The following is a 26,205-nucleotide window of genomic DNA, read 5'->3' as shown; positions in this document are numbered from 1 at the left end:
GGACAGCTGGCCCTTCTCCCCTGGCCGCGCCCCAGTGCTGTCGGGGTAACTAACTGTACTGGACGGGATCCCCGCCCAGCAACGTGGAGCAAGGTTGCTGGCTGTGCAGCTCCCACAAGAGGCGGCAGCTTTGGCAGCAGCGCCTCTGCGTTCCCCTGGCGCCACTGGAGGGGAGAGCCGCTAAGAACGGAAGTGCCCACACCATCCAGATCCTGCTGGGGTGACACCTGAAGTGGTGGCCAGGGCTGGCTGAGAGGGCCATACTTACCATATGACCCAAAAACCCACTCCTAGGCAGTTAACCAAGAGAAAAACTTTTCACAAAACACAAATGTGAATGTTTTAGCTATCTTGTCCACAATTCCTAAATATAGGACTATTGAGGTTATCCAATTTTCTTGAGTTTGTCATTTTTTAATTGTTCTTGGAATAACACTATGTATACGTATTGTTTCACAGTCTAGAGTTAATATTTTACCAATTAAATAAAATTCAGAAGGCTTACATCCATATAGATTCTTTTACCTTCCACTCTTTGTTATAGCTGTCATATGTGTCACCTTTATATGACTTCAACGCCACCCTCTGAGACTGTGGTATCCTTTTTTCATACATATACAGGGAACTCCCTGGCGGTCCAGTGGTTAGGACTCAACACTTTCACTGCTGGGGCCCCGGCTTCAGTCCCTGGTAGGGGAACTAAGATCCCGCAGGCCACGCAGGCGTGGCCAAAAAAAAAAAAAAGTCATACATATATAAAATAATGTAAGAGGATAATTTTTCCAGATACTTGCCATTTTTGTTGCCCTTCCTTTGTTCCTGAAGTTGCAAGCTTACTTCTTTCTTGTGTCATTTCACTTCAGCCTGAAGAAGTTCCTTTCATGTAATGTTTTTATAGCAAATTGTCTGGTGATGAATTCTCTTAGTTTTCTCTCATCTCCATCAGACTTCATTTTGGCTTTTGTTTGGCTTTCAGTCTTTAAGGATATCCTTGCTTTAAGGATATCATATCCTGGTTTGGTCTTTTCCTTTAATACTTTAAAGATGTTATTCCATTCTTTTCTGGTCTCTGTTTTCTGATGAGAAATCACAGTCCTTCAAGTTGACATTCTGTGATGTATAACAGGTCGGTTTCCTTGACTGCTTTCAAGATTATTCTTCACCTTGGCTTTTTTATCAGATTGTGTGTCAGGGTGAGGCTTTCTGAGCTTAGGTCTGTGTCTCGAAATCAGTGCCGTTTTCAACTATTCTTTTCCTCATATATTTTCTTCTGCACCTTTCCTTCAGACCCTCCAACGGCACAAAAGGTAGAACTTGCAATATTGTTTCACATGTCTCTGAGACTTAATTTTTGTTCAGTCATGTATCCTCTTTGTTTTTCAGATTGTGCCATTTCTATTGATCCATAAGTTTTCTGAATCTTTCCTCTGTTTTCTCTGTTCTGTTATTCAGCCCATCCAGTGAATGTTTGCTTTTGGATATTGCATGTTAAGTTCTAAACTTTCCATTTGCTTCTTTTTCATAGTTTGTACTTCTCAGTGAAGAACTTCTTTCCATTAATTTCAAGAGGATTTACCTTTAACTCATGGAGCATGGTTGTAATGGATGCTTTGTCTGCTAATTCCTCCATGTGGGTTATTTCAGGGCTGGGTCTGTTGATTGCATTTTTCTCTTGAGAATTTGTCACATTTTCCTAGTTCTTTGTATGCTCCGTTGTGTGATTTTGGGTGGTATCCTGGAAAGTTTGCTTATTATGTTTCGAGACTCTGGTTCCTATTAAAATCCTCGGGAGATTGATACTTTTCCTTTTTCTGTGGTTTTTATTAAGCAATTCATGAACCTATGGTCAAACAGGTATTGTGCCTTGTCTTCTGAGTTGTTCCAGTCTTGGTGCAGTTTTCAGGACACTGCTGTGCTGTTTGTGTCCACATGGTGCACGTACCACTCAGGGGTTAATCTCGGAATTGAGTGGCAGTTTATACTGTAGTTCACTTCCGCAAGCCTCTATTCTGCCTCGTTGGCTCTGTCTGTGCATGAGGCTCAGGGGGATCCCAGGACTTATGTGGGCTCGTACACAGACCTAAATAATCTCCTCCTATAGCTCTCTCCTCTTTGGAATTCTACCCACATTCTCAGGCTTCAGGGGCCCCTCCTACATGTTCCTTAAAGTGTTTAAGCCGCCATGCTGTCATGCAGTTCCCTATGACCAGGTTGACCTTTCAGGTGAAATAGCAAGAGAAAAGAAAGGAAAATAACGGCATGCCCCCACACTCTTCAGACAATAGGAGCCTCTTAACCTGTTCCTTTGTCCAGAGACACAGGCCATTTCTCAGTGAAGGCCTCTGCCATCACTGAGGTTGCAGGGGAGATGTGGTAACTGGGGAGAAAAAGACCAATGGGGATGACCCCCTCACTCCTCAACATCCAAGCCCCCCACTTTCTCACTTGTCTGGCTAGAAATAAAAGGTTGATCCCATGGTTTTAACTTTCAGCTGTTGCTGGACTTTGCGTGCCTTGCGTAAGCTGGGAGACAGAGGCAGGAAAAAAACCCACCATAATCACCCTGTTACGGGCTGTTATTCAACTTTGGACTTCCAGGCCCCATCTGCCTGTTAGCGTTCACTTCTTAGAGTTTCAAGTGCATGCTGTTTGTCCTCTATCTTGCTCCATGCGGCTCTCAAGCCCTCGTAATATGACCACAGTTCTCGTGCCACATGTAAACATTCGAACACTTTGCAGATACTGAATTAAAAATCTATTATTTACATTGACTCCACCATTTTTATTTTCCTGGTGTGTTCATTAGAAAATTCAAAATTACATATGTGCCTGGCATTATGTATTTTTTGGTGAGCAGTGATCCAGAGGATGGAAATGTATGCCTCCTTCGACTCCTTCAACTTAACCCCACTCTGGGGCAATGTCCCAGCCAGGCAGAAACTGCAGGTGGAGCTGGAGACCTTGAAGAGTTTGGCTATACTTCCAGCTCAGCCCAAAGCCCAAGGATGATTCTGGACTTTCATTCTGACTCGTGCATTTCAGATCTTTCTGGGTTTGGACCTGGTATATATGTCCCTCCCAGCCCGCCCTGCCTGCCCCTTCAGTTGTCACCCCAGCAGGATCCGGTTGGCTTGGGCACTTCTGCGTTTTTTTTCTTTTTTTTGCACTTCTGTTCTTAGCGGCTCTCTCCTCCAATGTTACCAGGTGGGAGGGCAGGTGGACGCACAGGCGCTGACGCCAAATCTGCCACCTCGGGCGGCGGCTGCTGAGCCAGGTACCCTGCTCTCCAGCTTTCCTGCTCTGGTGGCCGGGGACCCATCCTGTACAGTTAGAGCCGGCCGGGGGAGAAGGGGCAGCTGCCCTGCCAAGAAGCTCATCACCCTCAAGGCAAACACCTCCAGCCCTCAGACCCCCGGGGAGATTCAGAAGCGCTAGACGGTCCAGGGGCGCGCATCCTCACCTGTGCGCCCCAGGGCCTGACGTGTACTCTGCGCATGCGCCACCCCTCCCTAAACTTTTGCGCCCCGCCAACGCACGCCCATTGTTCGCTCACAGGTTCCAGAGCTGCATCCCAGCAACAGGCCAAAGAGAGCGCACTCCGATTTTGGCCGAGTTGGCAGCTGAAGGAGAGTGCTCGGAGCCCAGCTCTCTATCCAAGGACCGACCTCACCCAAGTTCTCTAGGGGCAGTTACTTAGGTAGGCCATGCCCCTCACCCCCGCCCCGGGCACTGGGGGATCAGCACCTGCCAGGAGGGTTCATCTGCCCCCGGCCCGCTCCCCACGCCCACCAACTTACCGTGGCCGGCCCGGGTCACCCAGCTGTCTATGGCCGGCTACCCACTCGCAGGCCAGCCCACAAGTGTCCAGTGACTCTGCATCTGCGCTTTGCCACAGAGTCTCTGAGGCCACATTCTACCATCCCGCAGACCCTGCGCTCCTTTCTGGGGGTCCTTATCTCCATCTGCAGGCGAGGCCATCGGAAGAAGGCAGTGATGGGTGCTCGCACCTCCACGATGTCCCGCAGCTCAGTGTCCGCAGTGGACACAGTCACTGTCAGTGTGGCGCGGGGGCAGCCAGTGCCGGCCACGACACCCAGCTGTGTCCCGAACTACAGCACCGAGAAGACGGTGTTGAGGGCCCTGGGAGAGAGCGGGCAAGGGATGGCCAAGCAGGAGGAAGTCCCCACAGTCACAGGGAGGAACGAAGACCAGAGAAGCGGCCCCGATGACACCGGGGGCGCACGATCTGCATTTAGGCCCCTGGGAGGCTCTTTCTTCGTGCCCAGGCCTGGACCTCTGCAGAGAGACCTCCACGCCAAGTGGGCAGAAGACAGATCCACCAGGAAACTGTAGACCACTTGTATGAGCTCCTGCCCCCAAAGAAACGCCATCACGAGCTCATATAGCTCCACCCGAGGTTTCCCGCCAGTGAAGAGAAGGAGGGGTCCCGCCATACCGCAAGGGCTGCCCCAGAAGTCTGCAAAGAAAGGGAGCGAGGAGGGCCCTCCGTCGCCCTCTGCAGCTCCGGTGGTTTCCCGGAGGAAAAGCCAGCCTGACAAAGATGCAGAGGCAGCAAGAGGGCAGAAAGGGCCCTGGAGGAAGGGCTCCCGCACATCTGACAGTCCCAGGCCCCGAAAACGCAGGATTCCTCTGCTGCCGCACCGGCGAGGGGAGCCTCTGAGGCTGCCCCCAGGCCCTGAGCTGGGTTTCCCTGTCGCCACTGAAGACCTAGACTCCGAGAAGGAAGCAGCGTTCCGGCACATCAACAGTGCGCTGCAGGGTGAGACCTAGGCCATTGGGGGCCTGGGCGCCATGCAGCCTTCCTGTCCCTTTCTGCTGCCTGCCGCAGGGGCTGCTTCTCCGCAGAAAATGTTTCATAGTTATTTCTATTTTAATATGATCATGGTACATTAAAATGTATTAGTGCTTGCCTGTGAACACTAAGGTCACTTGACTTGTAATTGTCTATGTTGTTCTATATTTTTGTGACTAAAGGCATTACTTGGGGGAATGAAAAGAATATCTTGAAGCGATTTTGGCTTTTGATCTGCCACTAACTCCTATTTAACCTTAATTCAGGCGTCGGATTCTTTGACCCAAGGAAACAGAATAGTATAAAAAGAAAGAATGTGAGTGTCAGATGGTGGCAGTGAGTAAGTATAGCAAGAGACGCCTTTGCAAAAGTTACTCTTGGTCCCAGAAGACTCTCACTTAGCTGTGTGACCGTGGGCAAGTCACTTCACCTAAATCTCTGAATTATAGGGCTGTGCTGATGATTTAAAAGTGACTGAGCACGGTGGACACTCGGAAATCCTGGGTTCTCAATAAAGCCACTGCCCTGCTCTTTGGTCCTTTGGGATTACTATATTAGTAAAATTTATACTTGACAGTAATTTTAGCTTAAAGTTTATTTTGTCTATTTCATCTCAGGCTTTTGGCTAAGATCAAGTGTAGTATCTGTTCTTGTCAATTTAAATAGCAAGAGAAAAGAAAGGAAAATAACGGGCATGCCCCCACACTCTTCAAACAATAGGAGTCTCTTAACCTGTTCCTTTGTCCAGAGACACAGGCCACTTCTCAGTGAAGGCCTCTGCCATCACTGAGGTTGCAGGGGAGATGTGGTAACTGGGGAGAAAAAGACCAATGGGGATGACCCCCTCACTCCTCAACATCCAAGCCCCCCACTTTCTCACCTGTCTGGCTAGAAATAAAAGGTTGATCCCATGGTTTTAACTTTCAGCTGTTGCTGGACTTTGCGTGCCTTGCGTAAGCTGGGAGACAGAGGCAGGAAAAAAACCCACCATAATCACCCTGTTACGGGCTGTTATTCAACTTTGGACTTCCAGGCCCCATCTGCCTGTTAGCGTTCACTTCTTAGAGTTTCAAGTGCATGCTGTTTGTCTTCTATCTTGCTCCATGCGGCTCTCAAGCCCTCGTAATATGACCACAGTTCTCGTGCCACATGTAAACATTCGAACACTTTGCAGATACTGAATTAAAAATCTATTATTTACATTGACTCCACCATTTTTATTTTCCTGGTGTCTTCATTAGAAAATTCAAAACTACATATGTGCCTGGCATTATGTATTTTTTGGTGAGCAGTGATCCAGAGGATGGAAATGTATGCCTCCTTCGACTCCTTCAACTTAACCGCACTCTGGGGCAATGTCCCAGCCAGGCAGAAACTGCAGTGTGTCTTGGAGAAGGTCTTTTGCATTGAGATAGTAGGATGCTCTTTTAGCTTCAAGAACTTGGATGTTGTTGAGTTTAACCTGGTATAAGTTCAAATTAGAGTGTTTTAATTTTAGGATGTTAAAGGTAATCCCCATGGTAAACACAAAGAAAAGAGCTATAGAATATTCCCAAAAGGAAGTGAGAAAGTAATTTAAATATTGTATTGTAAGAAATCAGCTAAACACACACAACGAAAGAGAGGAATGCAGGAAATGAGGGGCAAAAAAGCTTTGGGCAGATGGAAAAGAAACAGCACAATAGCAGAAATAAGTCTTTTTTTTGTCAGCAATTACTTTAAATGTAAATGCATTAAACTCTCCAATCAAAATACAGAGATTGGCGGAATAGGTAAAAACATATGATCCAACTATATGCTGTCTACAAGAGACTTACTTGAGATCAAAAGACTCAAGCAGGTTGAAAGTTAAAGGATAGAAAAGGGAATTCCAAACTCAGCGAGAAAACTCAAATAGTAACCAAGAGAGCAGGAGTGTCTATACCAATATCAGACAAAATAGACTTTGAATTTAAAATGGATCAAAGAGTTAAATATAAGAGCTAAACTATACAAATTTCTGAAGAAAAAAAGGGATAAATCTTCATAGTCTTGGATTTGGCAATGAACTCTTAAATATGATAGCAAAGGCACAGACAACAAAAGGAAAAAGAAATTGGACTTTATCAAAATTAAAATCCTTTGTGTTTCAAAGAACACCATCAAGAAAGACATAATACAACCTTCAGAATGAAGGAAAATGTTTGCAAGTCATATATCTGATAAAGCCTAGTATTCAGAATATGTAAAGAACACTGGCAACTCAACAATAAAATGTCAAATAACCAAATTTTAAAAACGAGAAAAAGAATCTGCACAGATACTGCTCCAAAGAAGACACAAATTGCCAATAAGCACATGAAAACATGTGCAAAATTATAAGTCAAAATTATGCAAACTGAAACCACAGTGAGACACCACTTCATACCCACTATTGTGCCATATAATTTTTTTAAAAACAAGCGTTGGCAATGATGTGGGGAAATTGGCACTTTCAATCATTGCTGGTGCAAATACGAAAAAGAAAATAGTTTGGCCGTTCCTCAAAAAGTTCAACACAGAGATACAATATGGCCCAGGAACTCCACTCCCAGGTATATGTCCAGGAGAAATAAAAAACATACGTTCACACAAAAACTTGTACATGAGTGTTATATTGTCGTATCATTATTCATAATAGCCAAAGAGTGGAAACAACCCAACTATTCGCCAACTGAGGAATGGAAAAATAAAATGTGTTATATCCATACAATGAATATTATTCAGCCATTAAAAGGGTGAAGGACAGATACATGCTACAACCTGGATGCACCTTGAATACATTTTGCTTACTGCAAAAGTCAGACACAGAAGTCCGCACATTGTGTGGTTCTATTCATATGAAAGGTCCAGCATAGGAAAATCAATAGAGACAGAAAGACCCAGGGCTGGGGTGAAAGGGGTGGACAGAATGAGAATGACTGATACTAGGTATGAGGTTTCTCTTGGGGATGATGAAAATGTACTGGAATTAGAGATGTTGATTGCAAAACCTGAGTACACTAAAAGCAGCTGAATCACACAGTTAAAAAAAATGTGAATTATATCTCAATCAAAAGATAATATGACAACCTTTTTATAGTCATTACTCTTGATCAGTTTCAGGATGGAATTCTCACAGTGACTTCAATGGAGTGGCTTGTATGGGATGATATTTGAGGCTCAACCCTTTGGGACTAGATGTTCATTTTGAGCTGTTGAATGACGGTGAGGGCCAGCCAGTATATTTTCTTCACGGAGGATCAATCCCCATATGGTATCCTTGGTTTGAATCCTTGTCTTTTTCTCTTCATATTCCTGAAACAAGCTCCTAGGAAATACATTCACAATAGTGAGAGGTGTTGACATCTTCCTGGCAAAAGTCTTATTCACAGGTGAAACTTCAGATCTCCTTATTACTAGCTGCCCGGGGAGTCCCCTGAATCAAAGTAGGGCTTATGAAGATGGACCTTGCATTTTAGCGTGCACTTAAAATACCCAACAGGCTGATCCCATGGGGAAAATAACTTTATTTACATGAGACAAGTACAAAGTCAGCACAACACAATGAGGGAGAGTATGGGTGCTGGTGCCTGATGGCCTGAAATCAAATCCTATTCGAACGCCATGTGTACCTGGGAAGGTTAGTTACTTAGCTCTTCTGTTTCTCAGTTCCCTGGCCAGGGATATGGAAATATTAGTAGGACCTGCTTATTCGTATTATGTTCTGAGGCTAAAAATTAGTAAATACAAAGCCTGAAGAAAAATGATGGGTACTTCATAAGTGCTACCTACATAAATGTTCAAGTATTAAATGCCTGGAAGAATAAGTAGGTTGTCTCCAGAAAGGGCACCTAGGAGGCTACAAATAGGAGGATAGAGCCTACTTTTTCACATTGATGACACGAGTAAGAAGTTTTAGAGCTCATGGAAAGAATATTATTTCTTGTGATGCACTGTGGGGTGGGCAGAGTAGGGGCTGTGACCCATATTTTATGGTTCAGGGCACTGAAATTTAGGCAGATTGAGTAACTTGTCTAGCGTCACAACACTGATGAGTGATGGGTCTGAGGCAGGGGAGGGACAGAGATTCCGGAACACATGGACATGAGATCATACCCTGGATACACAAACCAAGAGCTCTCCTCACTCCCTTTCCCACATCCTCCTGCCCCAAGAATGCTGCAGGGAGACAGCTGGTACTCGGAGGAGGTGCCTGGCCCAAGAGAATGGCTCAAACCTGGACCCACCTCCTGGCTCTACGTTTCAATCCCTGACCCCAAATACAGTGTCTTTCCCCCAAATGCAGACCCCCTGATGGACCAGGGTATCCAAATATGTGTGCATCTCCCCTCCCTTCCCCCTCAGCACTTGATTCTAGCAGCTGATTTGCAGTGAGACTTCCTGGTGGTCAGGTGACCACCCTGAATGACCAGTAGTCTACTTGACTCCCTAACTGACTCAAAACCCAGGACATTCCAAACCAACTGCCCACATGACAGTTGCACAGAGAATTAGCATCATCTTCAACTGATCAAACCCGGATGATGAGCAGTTAATATTCATTAGCTGGGAACAGGGTCTACTGGGCTCGTGTTTTGGTGGCTTAACACATGAAGGTTACAGGCCCCCAGGGTCTCACTGACTAGAAACTGACCAATCGTCTGAGCAGCTTGGACTAAGGCCTGGCTAAGAGCGGGCAGTGGCTGCACGGGCTCTGAGTGGGCACCTTCCCTGCCCAATCCTCCCTCAGCCAGATCCAGGCTCTGCTGTACAAACTACAGCCATTGCTCCTGAATCTACTTGCTGGTATTAGTTCCACAGTACCTTCAATGGAGTGGTCAGTGGGGGTGCTATTTGGGTCCCTACCCTGTTGTTTGGCCAGATGCTGATTCTGATGTGCCTGAACCACCGCTGCGGATGGCCAGCAGATTATCTTGATCACAGATGATATTCTTGTGCATCCTGTGTTTGATTCCTTTATAATCTTCCTTTTCTTCTTGGTACCCGAGTCATGATCCTGGAAAACACAACAAAAACTGAGAGAACTATTGATATGTTGCTGGGAGAAGACCATGCAGAGGTGTCAATTCATTCCCAGGTCACACGTCTGTTCTCTTTGTTCACCAGCCTCCTAGGGGAGTCTAGGGGAGTCACGTGAATCGAAGCTGGGCTGAGAAGAGGGTGTTGCAATGTGGTGTGCACTTAAAATAGCCAGCAGGCTGACTGCACGGGACATGACTTTATTTAGTGAGATAATATAGAAAGGGAGCACAGCACAGTGACCGACAGAGTGGGAGCTGGTGCCTGATGGTCTGGATTCAAATCATACCAGAAGCCACATGAACCTGGGAAGGTTATGCAGACCCTCTGTCCTCAGTTCCTTGTTCTGTGATAGTGGAAATGTTAATAGGGTCCACTTATTAGTATTACATGATGAAGCTTAATACAGCAAATCAGGTAGACCCTGATGAAAAATGATGCTTACTTCATAAGTGCTACCTAAGTGTTCAAATATTAAATGTCTGGAAGAATAAGCAAGAAATGTGGTAGTGCTGCCTCCAGAGAGGGGACCTGGATGCCACAGGGCAGGGGAGTGGGGAAGGTTATGGGTGTGATGCTTTAGAGCTTGTGAAGAATATCTGTCATCATCTCCTGTGATCCCCACATCAGCCCCGTGGGGAACTCATGGCAGGTGCTGTGAACCATATTTTATGGTACATGGCACTAAAATGTTGAGATTTTAAGTGACTTTCCCGGAGTCGCAAAGCTGATGACAGATGGATGTGGGACAGGAATGTAGTTGGTTCCCTGGGACAGAAATCCCTGAACCCCTGAATCCTCTAGATGGTGCTCTGGACTCCTGAGCCCAGGGCTCCCCTCCCTCCATCCCCCCAAGCCTCCTGCCTGCCCCATGGTTGCTCCAAGGACAGGAAGGGTCTGAGCCAACAGGAGGGCCCAAGCCTGACCCACTGCCTCCCTTACATGTTGATCCCTGACCCCACAGCTCTTAAATATCCCTGAAAGAAGGTCCCTTGAAGGATCAGGGGGTCCCATCTACGTCCCTCCTCCCTCAGCGTCCTCACACACTGGGTGAGCCTCCTGGTGGTCTGACCAGTGGTCGGCTTGTCTCCACGTGGCTCAGAGCCCTGGTCTCTCCAAGCCAGTTGCCCACATGGCACGTCTCTAACAAATTAGCTTGGTCTTCAACAACCAGCCCTGGATGCACAGTTAGTGCTGATTAATCAGGACAGTGGCCTGCTGGGCTGTGCTTGGTGGTTTAGTGGGTGAAGCTGGCGTGCCCCACTGTCGCCTATTGATGTGAGCAACTGTCTGAGTAGCCTGGGCTACGGCCTGGCTGGGGAGGGGCCGTGGCCGCACTGGCTCTGAGGGCGCACCTTCCCTGCTCATCCTTCCTCATCAAAATCCAGCCCCTACAAACTCCTCATCCATCCCTAGACCCTGCAGTGGCACAGGAGAGAGGCCCATGCCCTTCTAGAGGGACCCCTCCATAGCCACAGCCTAGAGACCCCATCCCAGGACTGTCTCTGAGGATGACCCAGGCCCTCCTAATCTCTGTCACCAAATGTTCATTCCACTAACCCGATGGCATTGTCCCTTCTCTCCACGTTCCCAGGCAGCGCCCAAACACCCAGTGATCCTGTCCACATCAACCACTGGAAATACCGCCACGAAATCCCAGTTTCCTTCCTTTCTGAAAACCTCTAGGTTTAGACTGCTAATATTTGCTTTTGGATTTTGACATCGACATTCAGAAGTGTTTAGCCTGGAATTTCTCCTGTCCTGTAATATCTACTGCTGGTATGACATCAGTATTCTCCTGGTCCGATGAAAGCAGTGTGGGTGTGTTCCCTCTGTATCTGTTCTCTGGAAGAGTGTGTAGGAGACGGGCATCGTTTCTGTCTTAAATGTTTGGTAGAAATCAGAGGAAGCCACCTGGCCCTGAAGTTTGTTTTGTGGGGAAATTTTTTTGGCATCTCTTTCTAATTGAAGTTTACTTGGTGTATTGTACAGGGCACAGATCTTAAGCATAGAGCTTTATGGTTTCTTGTAAATATAAACACATCTGTTACCAACACCCAGTTCAATATACAGGACGTCCCCAGCACTCTGGCCGCCCCCTGTCGAAGAATAAGTGCTAACTTATTCGGTTATAAGAATGAAGTCAGTTACTCCATGTATATTCCAAGTGCAGTGATTTACACACAAATAACTCAAAATGAGTGTGGCAGCACAATGAGAAAGTAGTGGAGGGTGCTGGAGGGCTGGGAGAATCCAGTCCCTTTGGGATTTCCGCTGTGGAGGTGGGGCCAGAGTAAGGAAGCTGAGAGGAGCTTCTCTGAAGCATCTGGGCTTTTACAGAGGGAAGAACTACTGCTCCCCAGAGTGCAGCGCCCATTGTAATTCACTGAGCCCTCCCTTTGCGGAGGGTGCTTTCTATACTTGTGTGTTATTTTACATAGAAATGTTTAAAAAAATAAAGAGGAGATCAATTTTGTTTGATGTAACAGCCTTTCACTGTTAAAAGGAAGACATATATCTAAAATTATGCTAAATATGTACAGCTCCGACAGGAAGTAACCGGCACTCACTACCTGACTCAGGAGCGGAGGCGGAGCAGAGAGGCGGCCCTCCTTCCTTGGCCTCGTGTCTCATTTAAGCTGCCAGACGCTGCACAAGCTCCATCCCCTCTGAGTCTCAGGCTGAGGCCTCCAGGTCACAGTCTTCACAGGAGTCAGACGAGAACCTGCCACACAAAGGCAGGGACTGGAGTCAGTGGGGAGGTGGGCTCCCTGGGGTCGGTGTGTGGGACCCAGGGGGCTACTCAGACCCTGCAAGTGACTTTGGGCCCTGACATCCCCAGGGCTCACATCCCCAGGGCACTGGGGCCTGTTTGCTGCTCTTTGCCAAGTGTGTTCTGGTAGCAGAGAGACCTGTCCTACAGGGGCGATTTAACCTGGGCATTTGGCCGGGCGGCGTTCGAGCGACTGGTCCCCTGAACAGTGAAAGTGATGCAGAGGAAAGGGGAGGCACTGGGGCTCCAGGTTGAAAAGTGTGGGTCCCTCCCACCTGGGCGCTGTGAGGAGTGGGAGGTCTGATGACACAGGTGGGAGTAGTGACCCTGTCCCTCCAGCCCACACGCAACACGGCCCATCATGAGACCAGCACAGTGGAAGTGGGCAGAGAACCGCAATGTTCCCTTTTCCCCTAATAATCGTTTTTCTTTCTTTAACACCCCAGCCAAACTTGCCTGTGCTTTTTCATTTAAAAATATCCTGATGCTGTGGTCACAGAATCATAAATTCTATAGCTTTGCTGTATCCCAACATGAAAAGTTTGTAGAAGACACTGCTTTTCAGCATGTAATAAAACCAGATGTATTTGTTATCTAATTTTAAGGTCATAATTAATTTGGAATCCTGGCCCTTTAACTCATCCTAAATTAGCATTGCTTTGAATTGCCTTCATTTTGTGTGTGTGTTGTATTCAATTTTTACACATCTATGAAAAATCTATAGAACCTCAGGTTGAGAAATGGTGCCATGAGGTGACCCAGGCCCTTCAGTGGGGCTCCACAGAGGCTGAGGGGTCCCCAGGGGTTGGGCAAATCCCAGCCAGGTGTGGATCCTGCAGTGTCCCCTACCGGATGACAGGGCTACTGTGTGCCCACAGGGATGCAGCAGCGCTGGGCCAGGTGAGCTGTCTGCTTGCATGAGAAGAAGCCCCGGTTCCTCTGTCCTCCTCACCCTTTCCCCAGGACGCCTGAACTGGGGGGTACCAGGGCCACTCCAGATATCTCACCACACCTGGGGATTAACTGGGGATGTTGTCTGCTGACCTTGGCGGGTTGGGAGGGCAAGGCTGGGTCCTGCAGAGGGAGATGTTGAACCTCACCAGGGACACTCTTTACAAAGAACACAATGTGAACAACACCTCCAGGAGTGATGTACGTGATGACCCCACAGACACCTTCGGCCCCCCATCTAAACATAAGAGCCTGGCATCTTCAGGGATTCTATGGAACGGGGACTGTTCCCTGGCGAGATGCACTCAGGTCATCCTCCAGTTGCCTGCGCAGATTACCACCATTCTCTTCTCTCCACCTTTTTGTTCACATGCAGTGGTGAGCACCTCTGTGCTCTTCTCTGGCTTTTGGGTTTTCCTGAAGCGCCAAAAAAAAAAAAAAAAAAAAAAGTCAGGGATGGCAAGAGAAGCACATACACTTATTTGCCTTCTGCTCTTCCTCCTACCCTCTCCACGCTCACATTTCCTCTTCTTGTTCTTCCTCATCCTTTTACTTCATCCCTTCTCTTGAATCCAGGATGAGAGAATTTCTTTTTTTTTTTTAATTGGATGAGTCAGTCTTCTTTTACTTATTTATTTATTTTTAACGTCTTTATTGGAGTATAATTGCTTTACAATGGTGTGTTACTTTCTGCCTTATAACAAAGTGAATCACCTATACATATACATACATCCCCATAACCCCTCCCTCTTTTGTCTCCCTCCCACCCTCCCTATCCCACCCATCCAGGTGGTCACAAAGCACCGAACTGATCTCCCTGTGCTAAGTGGCTGCTTCCCACTAGCTATCTATTTTACGTTTGGTAGTGTATATATGTCCATGCCACTCTCTTTGTCACAGCTTAACCTTCCCCCTCCCCATATCCTCAAACCCATACCGTTTTTATGCTAAGTTATATTCTACATGTACCTGGAAAAATGTTAAAAAGATTTTTAAAGAACTGCGCATCTATTTTTGCAGCTGATTTGCCTGTTCAAGGCTCGCTAGCACTTTATCCATCTCAGTACTATTTCACTTAGTAAACAAATGCAGTTACCATAATTGCTGCATATGTGTCTGTGTTCCCTTCTAGGTTATATGTTTTTGAAGTTAGAAACTATATTTATATCACAGCCCCTATGTATGGCACAATATCCATTGCTAATTCAGATTGTGTTTTAAGATATGAGACAAAATTTAAGACTTTTATTATAGTCATAAACATCTAGCAAATCAACCAGAAAATAAAAACTAATTTTCAATTGGTTGGCCAAGAACAAAAAAGGGAGGAATACCTAGTGCAAAATCATATCTCTAATAACTACTGTTGGATTTAGAGCACACACATGCTAAACTTATTTTAAAATATCTTCTTATCAAAGATTTGAGGTTGGACCGGAAAAAATTATATCAGAAGTGAAAATAATTATGTGGTCTGACCAGCGTGGATCACAGAAAGTAAGGGTATACTATATATAAAGTAGATAAACTACGAGGTCCTGCTGTATAGCACAGGCAACTATATTCAATACCTTGTAATAACCTATAAAGGAAAAGGATCTGAAAAAGAAATATATATATATCTGAATCACTTAGCTGTACACCTGAAACACAACATTGTCAATCAACTAGTCTTCAAGGGAAACAAAACAAAACAAAGTAAGTGTAAAGGGAAGTATAGTTTTATAAATTCACCTCTGATATCCAATGGACCAACTGAAAGAAAACAGAAAGTACAACTTTCTAGGAGACAGGACATGGCCAGCAAACCAGGCCGTTACCCTCGGTAACGGTCATACCTGCCAAAAAATATACAGACTAGCCTGCATTCAGGAATACATAGGAATTCTTCATTTATCTGGCATTGTTAGGCAATGAGGTATTGCATGTTAGGAGAAGTATTTTTAAAATGACAAAATGAAGAGGAGTTGTTTTAACCTTCACTCGGTAATTTTTTTCTAAAATTAAGAAATGTATCCACTGGTGTATTTAATGTTTCCGTGATAACTCGGGGTCATCAGTTCAATCAACGTTTGCATGAATAATGCAAATGGAAACAAGACAGGCATGCTTACTTACTGAAACTGAAAATGACATGGCACTGGCTGGAATAACTGATGAGAGAGCACGAAAAAAGCAAAAATGAAAACAAACCGTGATCAAGAAACAATCAGTCAAGTTCTGACTTTCTGTACTTAGTTTCAAAATGAGATACCACAAATCCCAGCGAGAGACTCCAGCATCATCAGCTGTCTTTCTCCTTTGTTTCCACCTTCCTTTCCTTCTCCTTCTATCCTAGACTGTTCCAGGCAGTGCTTATGGCTGCTTGCAAGAGAAATTCTAATACTTGCTTTCTCTCACACAAACTTCACAATATGTCCATGTGATAACTAGTGTGGAGGTAAAAGACAATTCATCACAGAGACATCTCCTATGAAAATAAAATTAGAAACTAGCTTTTAAACATGCAGAGAGAAGGGCGTGGAGTCAGGCACTAATTTCCTTGCGAATTCCTCTCCATTTCTAATAGACGTTCTTCTTTACCAAGATCCCTTTTTATTGGTGTCCTATTCCAGACTGCTCCACCCCGCCCATCCTCATTCTGTAAAATACATTCACACTCTTTTGTGACCCTACTTATTTGCCCATTAAATAATCAATCATAGAACTGTCGGAATTATTTACAGAGTGAAATTAAAATGCTGGAGTCACTTGGAGGGTTTAAGCAACTCCACCAGAAAATACTGGGCATGGATTTAAAAGAGGCTGCGTGGGACTTGCTCTTGTCCAAGTTCTTTCTCAAGAAGTATCTGAAATAAGCCTAAATTCAGAGTTAATCAGACTGGCCTGCTTTCTCAGGTGGACTGGAACTCATTGCTCTTTCCCCTCAACTCCCTGATGTCAGCGGCACTTTCCGGAGAGGAGGTGGACTTCTCTGCCTACTGCAGAAGCTCAGTTCCCCCCGGGCCCACTCCGTGTCTGAATCCCACACTTGAGGCCACATGCCAGCCTTCCCAGAACATTCGTCGTCTCATTTCAGTTTTTGACCTGCTCAGATTGAGTCCCTCTAGACTCTTCCTCAGCTTGAAACCTGATCTTCCACCACTTTCCCTGACCTCGATGGTAACCTGCCTACTTTAGGCCTCAGGTGCTTTAGCTATAAATTGATATATTTGCCCTTAATTCTAAAGTCTTCTTTCTAAAGCTCTACAATGTGGTGGCTCCTTGAAAATGTTTCTCTTTGCTGGTTGTAATTTTGTACAGAATTAAAAGCACAGCTACTCTAAAAGACAGTAAGTTGCATTGGATAAGGAAAGTGTGCTCTTGTAGTTAGAGTAACAGGGATGGAAGACGACTTAGTATGTTTTAAGATACTCATGATCCATTCTCGTGAGAGTCGGGGGAAGAAGGGGAAGAGAGTTAATAAAATACCAAATGTTTGTGACAAATTAAGTTCAAGATGTAGCTGATAAGTTACTACTTGAATAAGCCACACAAATCCAATTCAAGTTTTGCTTTATTTTTCTAAGAAGGGATCCCAGTGAACTGAGTCCCATGTTCAGTAACTCCACGTTCAATGGCTTAGTCTTTAAACACTGTTATGTTGCTGGAAGAAGAAATATTGCCCACCATTCCTAACTGATGTTTAGCTATCACGCACATTTGAAATAAATTTATTACTTTGCCTGATCTCAGGGTAATACATTCCAAAGGGGCAAAGCACACACGAAAAGTTATGGAGTCTCCATCTTCTACACTAAAGTGTGCAATAAATTACATATTATTTGGCCGTTAAGTTCACAAGCCATAGAAACCATTCCATTTGCAATGTATACAGTGGTAATCAGCAGGTAATGAGAATGATATAAAACCAAACAGACCATGTATGATGGCACTGCTGCCAATAAAGCAATCATTAAATGCATTCATATGCATCTACGATAGGTAAGCTCTTTGAGGGCAATTGCTATGAATTCTACATACCTGTCAGGATACTATATAGAGCCCACTTTCTATGGCCTTTATTCAAAGACGCTGAGAAAGGGTTACTCTGGGTAAATTCAGACCTTTTCTCAATATAGAATTTGGTCAACATGCATTCTGAACAGCAAAATTTCACAGTATTTTCCTACACTAAGTGCCACCTCAGCAAATGCAGGATTAAGTATAATGGATTATAAGAAGTGAGAAAGGAAAGATGGAAGAAAAGAAGGAAGGTAGGAAAACGGTGGGTATGGAGTACTTCAACATTTATGTAAAGAGTGGAACTAAAACTAACCTGAGGTTACCCTGAATTATTAGCATACGCTATAGAAACTTAAATGAAAAAATAAAAAAAACCCAGCAAGGGAAACCCAAAGATTCTCTGTTTTTTCACTTTACTGCATATACACGTCCATCTTAAACAATCTATATGCTTATATCCAATAAGAGAGCATTGTTTTGCAAGGCTATTTGGCTTCTATCAGCATGTAAAGGTCGGACAACTCAACTTTAGCAGAGTCAGCCTTCAGGTGAATAATTGCTTCTTTCAGGTTGTGAACATTTGAATTTTCCAGAAATGTTTCCCAAAAAATGAAAACTAAAAGAGTCCTAGGACAGCGTCCTTTAGAAGTTTTATAGTACCAAGGTTTTTGGAAGAAGAGTATTCTTGTCAATTATCAACACAATGATTCCAAGCAGGTCAATTTTTGCTGAGAATATTATATAACAGAACCCACTTCACCTCCATTATACTGACAATGATCTTCCTTACTTCAACCTTGTGCTGCTTAGTAAAGTTGAAAATACGGAGCCAAGAACAGACAGTGACAATGCCAGAGACTCAGATGTACCTATAAGTGCCTTCAGACAACATCAGCCACCCAGGCTAAAGTCCTGGTTTAAAACATCCCAACATGAATGAATCTCAAAAACTATATGCTGAGCAAGTGAAGCCAGATCAAAAGGGCACCTACTGTATTATTCAACTTACATGAAATTCTAAACTGGGCAAAAGTCATCTCTAAAGATAAAAAACAGATCCGTGGTTGCCTTGGGGTGGGAGATGGGGATACTTTTGCAAAAGCCTAGGAGGAAACTTTCTAGGGTTTTAGAATTGTTATCTATCTTTATGGGGGTGGTAGTTATACAAATGTATACATTAATTAAAAGTCACTGAACTATTGACTAAAAATGTCTGCATTTTATTGTATGTAAATGATACCTTAATAAGGTTGATTACAAAATGAACCAAAACCAAAACAAAGCAGAAGAGAAACCTCTCAAGACTTCAAAGGAAATACACTGTTTTCTTCCAGGGTACCAGATTGGAAATGAGGCATTGGTCTGTTCTACCCTCAGCTTATCCCTAGGGTTATCTAGTCTATTTTAAAGCACTAGAGTCCCCTATCAGGAAAACTCACCCCATGTTTAATTACTTTGATTTCTTCTCTGCCTCTTCTCCCAACACACTGAAGTCATTCACGGAAGAAAAACCAGCTTTTCCAACTTTGCATCATGACACATTCTTTCCAAAGCTATTAGCTATAGAATAAAATTTGGGTACACTTTGTAAAAAATCTAGCTTTTTGAGCCTTACAAATCTTAACAGTTAACCTATTGCCTCCACTGGAATTTGGAAAAAAATTATTTTGAAAAGGAATAGCTGAGACTTGACATTTTTTTGTGTGTGATTTTCTCTTCCCCTAAGAGAGAAGTGAGTAGGAATGAGAAACACATACATAAAGAAAAAAAATTATCTTGCTGCCTTTGCATGGTTATAATTTATAGGAGGCCCTTTTCAACAATAATCTATTATCAGAATCAATAAAATATAATCTCCATGAAGGCCAGGCCAGGATACTTGTCTCTTTTTCAGCAGATTGCAATACAAACCACATTCATGGATATGCTTCTTGATGATCTTTGTAATACTGTAACAGTTGACCATTTCCTCATGCCTCTTCACCTTAACTTCAACCTGGTTTTTCACTAATGACTTCACATTTCCTTCTCTAACACTTGGTTGTGGGCCTCTTTTCCAACTCCAACTCCAACTCGCATTTCACTCTGGAACCAAAGGAAGACTCACACCTTCCTGCTACAGTTGCAGATTATATAGACTAGAAAAAGGAAGGTTGCCAGATGGTGGTTTACATTATCTACAGACTGTCTCGGCTCAAGGTTAACTTCCCTGGGAGAAAACCCATAAACCCAGAAGCATCAAAAATAACCTGCATGTGCAGGGGGGAGACAGCTTTGCTTGTCTCATTTTACATTCTTTCTGATTTCTGGGCCCTGGTGATTTATCTCCCATGGAATGGAACAAGGAGGGGAACAAGTAGGGACAGTCCCTTCGAGCTAAGAGAAACACTCCGGGAGGTTTTGAATCAGACTTGGTGTTTTGTTAGCCAAGTTACAGGAGAATTTTTAAAGTGGGGGAAAGGGAAGAAGGAAGCGGACCAGGAAAAGAATTTAAGCCATCATCTATAAACCAACAAAGCACTGATAGTTCCAAACATTATGTCACAAACTAAAATGACTGATGTAGGCTCAAGTGGTTTATAAAACCTATAAAAAGACTACAGCAGCAAAGTCCCCATTTATCTGTAGAGTTCAGAAACTAAAACAAGGAATATTTTAGCTTAAAACCTTATCTCAAGAGAATCATATACACTTCACATGAATAAAAATACCTGAAACCAAACATTTTTAAAAGCTCCAATACCCAAAATATAAAGAAAAATATTAATCCAGAAGACTCAATCAATCCATGATAATCACAAAACGGCTGGGCAATCTCTATCTCCCTTCCACACTAACCATCCATCCCATGGAAGACCAAGGGAGATCAGACCTTCCAGACTTACCTTCCAGACCTTCCAGACACCTGGATGCTGCAAAATTCTATGGAGACTCCTTGTGGAGCAGCAGTTTCCCATCTCTTGTGTCTCTCCCTATCGTGATCATGATCATGCAGGAAGCAAGTCTGGCTGTGCTATCTTATCATTGTCTGTCACCCATCTGCAACATGGTATTGTACAGATAAGGAGAAAGTAGTTGCCTTTCCCCCGGAAGGTTGAGGCTCAGGTACAGGGTAATTCTCCTGTGCACACAGTCATTATTTAGGCCGACTCAGTGACTTCAACAGGCTTAATCATGTGATCAGGTTTGTTGCCAGCTGCGTAATGCTCCCACATCTGTAGATAGAGCCGCTCTAGGTCCATTGTGTATTGTCTGGTGTTGAACAGAGGGCTAGATGTTCTCTGCTTCCAGACTTTGCCACGAATTTTCTTCAGGTATTCTAGATCAGTTCCCAGTTTCACAGCTATGTCTTCATATTCTTGACTATTTTTAGCAATAAGCTCAAGACAGCCTAAACAAGTGAGCTGGGAAGCTGCAACTCGGGAAGCAAGAGTCTCTCCTGGCATAGTCACCATGGGTGTCCCTGACCAAAGGACATCCATCCCTGTGGTGTGTCCATTACAGAGTGGAGTGTCCAAGCAGACATCAGCCAGCTGGCCTCGCCGAACATGTTCCTCTTTAGGAGCAACAGGTGAAAAAATGATACGGTTCTGGGGAAGGCCCATATTTTGTGCGTACTGTTGAATATTAGGTTCTCCTACTGCTGGAAAACGCAACAGCCACAGTACACTATTGGGAACACGCTTCAGAATATTTGCCCACATCTGCAAAGTAGATGGGTCAATTTTATATAACTGATTGAAGTTACAGTACACAATGGCATCTTCCGGTAACCCGTACTGAGAACGTGTGGTTACAATAATGGTACGGGGAACCTCCTCTCCAGTGGCAGCCTTAATGTTGATCTGGGTAGTTGCCAGTCCATTGCTAAGACTGAATCCATTAATTGTTATCTGAATTTGTCCTCTGTTAATCATTTCAATAACTGCCTCTGCAATAGTATTCATAGGAATGACAGGCATATTAAGAGCTGTATTACTGCTGTCTGCGGTGTCTCCTCCCTCAGGACATTTCATCTTGACAATTTGCACATCTGGGAGACTATCAAGAAATGCTTTGAGGTCGATGCCATTCAGCACAATCCGATTGTCATAAATGTGCCCATTGGACTTAAAATCGATGACTGCTTTCTTCTTCAGGTGAGGGAACATATTGGCATGATCACCAATAAAGAAAGTATGGGGCATATAAGCCAGTTTCTCAGAATACTGCTCAGCAACTTCAGCAGGTGAAGTTTCCTGATCAGTGATGATATAATCCATGAAAAGCACACCACTTGTTCCAGGGTAGCCCAGCCACATTGCCTGAATAGGAGCTGGCCTGAGAGCAAAGAGTTCATTTCGAGCACCCCTGGTATAACCATTCATATTTACAAGGATGTGTATACCATCTTGATGGATGCGATCAGCTGCTTTCCCATTGCATGGAATCTGAGAAAGATCAATGAAATGATGGGCTTCTGCCATCACCTTCGCTCGGAAGTTTGTGCCGTCATCTGGGCTCAGGGCATAATAGAATACCTCAAATTTATCAGGATTGTGCGTGCCTGGAATAGACTGCATAAGATGAGAAGTAGGATGATTCCCAAAGTCAGAACTCACGTATCCTACACGCAGTCGACCATCACTGAGCTTCAAGTCTTTTGGATGTTCATACGGTGGTTTACGAAGGACACTGATCTCATCCAAGGAGAGGTTCCCATGGATCTCAGCAATAGCCTTCCTGAAGCCATGAGAAAGAGGATAGAGCATACTATGATGAGGCTGCACAGAAGGCAACCTATTCTTCTCCAACTGGTCAGCCACAATGCTGACCAACTTCTTCATTCGCTCATCATAGTCTGTCCAATCACAGACAATCTGCAGGCAATGAGCCAAATCACAATAACCGTCAGGAAAGTCAGGTTCAAGCTTCAGAGCAGTGCGATAAGAAGCAATTGCTTCTGGAATATTCCCTGAATCCTTGTGAATGGAAGCCAGATTGCTGTGGGCATCTGCAAATGCAGGGTTAATCTGAATGGCAGGAGTATAACACTGCAAGGCTCCCTGAACATCCTGCATCTCCTTTAGAGTGTTTCCCATATTACAGTAGGCGTCAGCCGAGGTAGGACTGATTCGAACAGCCTCCTTATAATGCATCGGAGCTTCCTGCAGTTTTCCCTGCTGCTCCAATACACTTGCTAAATTTGAATGGGCAACAGCAAACTCTGGGAAGACTTCTAATGCTTTACGATACAAGCGAACTGCCTCTTCAATGTTTCCCTGGTCTCCTTTGATATTGGCTAGAGAGTCTGCATGGGTGGGGCACAGCCGCAGAGCTGTATTATAACAATCTTCTGCTTTGGCAACACGGCCCTTCTCTTCCAGAGCGTTGGCTAGGTTGCAGTAAGCATCACGGAAATGTGGTTGCAATCTAATAGCTCACCAATAGGTGTCTATTGCCAGATCTATCAGGCCTTGCTCGCAGTGTACACAAGCCAGGTTGGCACGTACCACTGCATGATTTGGACTCAAGCTTAGGGCACAAAGGTAAGCTGCCACAGCTCTGTCAAAAATCCGTGCCTCTTTCAAGATATTTCCTAAATTGATATAAGCATCCAGAAAATTGGGGTCAAGGGTGACAGCCTTTTCAAAGTGATGAATTGCAAGCCAAATCTCCCCTTGTGCATTGAAAACACAGCCAAGATTACTCCAAGCTACTGCAAAGTTCGGTTGCGTCCCCATTGCTTTCAAATAACATGCCTTGGCTCCTTCCAAGCGACCCAGGGCTTTGAGCAGGTTCCCCAGGTCACTGCGAACACAGTACAAATCAGGATTGTACTGAACAGCAGAGACGTAAGCTTATACTGCCCCTTCCATGTCACCTGCTGCTACCAAAGCAGCTTCCAGGTTAATATAACCATCGATGAAATCTGGTTTGAGACGTAATGCATGCCGGTAATGCTCAATTGCTTCCTGCAACTGCCCTCTTTCCTTGTACACATTCCCCAAATTCGACTAGGCTTCTGCCAGAAGAGGGTTCTGTTTAATTGCCAGAGTACTAAAGTGGGCAGATGTGTCCAGCCTTCGACACTGGAAGTGTAGAGATGAAAGTAGAAAATAAAAGAATAGGATGTGATTTGTAGTCGATACTACTTTTGCAAAAATTAGAAAATACAAAACAATTCGGTATTTCAAATATATACATATGTTTAAAATAACTATAAAGGTGAGTTGGGAGATTACATATTAAATGGCCCAAATGGTGCTACATAGGGGAAAATAAAGGAAATAAATCTGGCAGAGGAACGTTGGGGCCAAAACCAATCTTAAAAGTATTAGAAAATAGAGTGACCATACACACTGATGATAGAGTGACATGAACTGAGGCATATGGTCCCTTTTGAGTAAATGCCTTAAATACAAACTAAAAAAATAATGTCATAAGATTTACAAGCACTATAAAAATATTTAGCAGTATTGCAGTAGACAGTAGAAATATATAACCTTTCAACTTAAATAAAAACAAGACTGATGAAATATCATCTTTGTTTCCATGTCATCCATGCTAAGGAAGAAATAATAAATCAGCTTTCAAGATAGAATTTTTTACAATGAGAGATACAAAAACAAAGAAAAAGAAACCCTAACTGTTTATCCCATGAAGGGAGAAAAAAACAATTTGAAAAGTCAGAGTAGAACTCTATGAGGATAATATTTAACATCAATTTTTTTTTGTAAAACAGAATTTTAAGCTGGTTTTGAATTGTTTATAGAGTTTCTAATTAGCATGCTGAGGAAATACAGGGTCCATCTTAATCCAGAAGCAAGTAAAAAGTTCTGACTCTTAAAATTCTAGGCTCTAGAGTAGGTGTGTGCTGGTGTGTATGTGTGTGTGTGTGCACATTTGCTGTGTGTTTTCAATAAACTCAAGAGTACATAAGGGTGTATGTTACTACATTGTAACAATTCTTGAGCAAGTCTAACTGAAGGTCAGTAGCAAACAAGTAGATGCCGCTTGGGTGGCCCCCCAAACTCTCAGGTAATGCGCAGATCTGCCTTGGCAATCATGTTCTGCTTTTAGACATAATGCATTTTTATGTTCTTGTTAGCACTGAAAGGCTAACTTGAATATTCTGCAACTGATGAAATGGACAACAGAGCAGTAACCTAGAGTTTACAAGTATTTGGGGCAGTAAAACTTTAGTTCTAGATTTAACTTGGATTTGAGTCCTAATTTAACTTGGATTTTCTACAACGCATTTTTTTTTCTATAAACTGGAGGTATATACCACCATAATCCTAAAAAACCTGTGACTTTGGGCTTCAGGGGTCTAAGCCTTCTCTCTAAGTGACTGAAAGGTACAACTGGATATTAGACCTGTCTAAAAATTGTCCTTTTCTGTCCTCACATACAAGGGAACGCTTGATTTTTGGATAGCTGTCATTAAAAAAAAAAAAAAAAATGTGCAAAGAGCTAATGTCTTTTGCTACAAGACAAAACAATTTCTCCTGGACATGCAGTAATAGGAGGCAATGCCATGTGTTGGAAGCACGCACATATTTTATGACAGATATTAATCTGGAGGTTAACAGCTAGGTGCTCCGGTTGAAGCAGTTTATTTCAAACATACATATAATGTTAGTCCACTTTGTAACAAAGCCTTCAACATTTCATATGCAAATTCGTTTTTCTTTCTAGTTTAAGCCCAAGGAAATCCCTATAAATCTTGTCTCCAAAGAGAAAATATAAAGAATTCATAAGATTAAAGAGTTCTTATCAATTGTATAAAAAACTAAAAAGGTACTAACTAGATAAAAATGTAGATGTCTAAGAGAACGTCCAACAAATAGAAAAGTAGAGGACTGCACTGAGATTGCAATCCTGAGAAAAATACATTATTTCTAAATGAAGAAGTAAAAGGAGATAGCATAAATTAAAGCCAGAAGAAAAATTTAAAACCTACAAAAGTACGAGTCGATACAAAGTTAAAAACCCATTAATTTTACTATATACCCAAAGGCTTCACAAAAGATCTCATGAATATCACAAATTAAAATAAACAAAAGCCAGAAATATTGTTTTCCCCAAATTGTACTACTACCTGCTTATTGCTTCAGTGGTAAGAAGAAAAATTATCTTCAAATAGTTGAATTGTATACCTACTTATATTTTAACTCTTAGGTGGATCTTGTTATATAATATATATGATCTTTAAAGAAAACTTGTTGATTGTTTATTTTGGCATCTGTTAGGAAATTCCTATTTAATTAGATAAATCTCCTTAGATAACTCTTAAATAAAAATAGATGCAAATATAGTATGTTTCCTATCATTCATTTTAGACCTCTAAGAGTTGGAAAAGTTCAACCTGGAGAAGAAACTAGTTTTACTGAGGGAAGAAACTACTTTCCAGTTTAGAAGAGGAGGGATTATCCCATTTCTGTAGAGGAAGCAATCAGGAAGATACAAAAAGAATGATCCTTGGCTAGTGCTAAGGCCAGAACTACTGTGAATATTGTACCAGATCTTGTAAAAACAGCCACTGTGCTGGCACTCACAGGCCTGGGTCATGGTGTGTTCAACAATAAAACTTTGTTCCAAAGGATGGAACTCCTTCGGGCCAAAAAGCTTTCACCTGCAT

At 43.5% G+C, this 26,205-nt stretch overlaps 1 protein-coding gene and 4 pseudogenes across 1 annotated transcript in view; 2 read left to right on the top strand and 3 right to left on the bottom strand.

Annotated features, from left to right (window-relative positions):
* Positions 1–12,414, bottom strand: part of LOC149749786 (2'-5'-oligoadenylate synthase-like protein 2) — a 25,702-nt gene extending 13,288 nt beyond the window's left edge. The window contains exon 1 of the mRNA XM_089908520.1: positions 9,680–12,414. Coding sequence (XP_089764646.1) covers positions 9,680–9,774 — 95 coding nt within the window. The 5' untranslated portion in view covers positions 9,775–12,414. The remainder of the gene's footprint in view (positions 1–9,679) is intronic.
* LOC149749784 (UDP-N-acetylglucosamine--peptide N-acetylglucosaminyltransferase 110 kDa subunit pseudogene) overlaps positions 1–26,205 on the bottom strand; it is a 193,779-nt pseudogene that overhangs the window by 137,917 nt on the left and 29,657 nt on the right.
* Positions 4,015–5,816, top strand: LOC149749787 (putative POM121-like protein 1; annotated as a pseudogene).
* On the top strand, positions 5,419–5,524 carry LOC149749788 (U2 spliceosomal RNA; annotated as a pseudogene).
* LOC149749785 (UDP-N-acetylglucosamine--peptide N-acetylglucosaminyltransferase 110 kDa subunit pseudogene) lies at positions 8,323–26,205 on the bottom strand (annotated as a pseudogene).

The sequence above is a fragment of the Delphinapterus leucas genome, chromosome 3 (genome assembly GCF_059928025.1).
Source record: "Delphinapterus leucas isolate spDelLeu-1000000601 "Yukka" chromosome 3, BTC_Dleu_Yukka2, whole genome shotgun sequence".
Classification (NCBI taxonomy): Eukaryota; Metazoa; Chordata; class Mammalia; order Artiodactyla; family Monodontidae; genus Delphinapterus; species Delphinapterus leucas.
The sequence above is the reverse complement of the archived record's forward strand: the minus strand, read 5'-3'. Positions and strand labels throughout refer to the sequence as shown.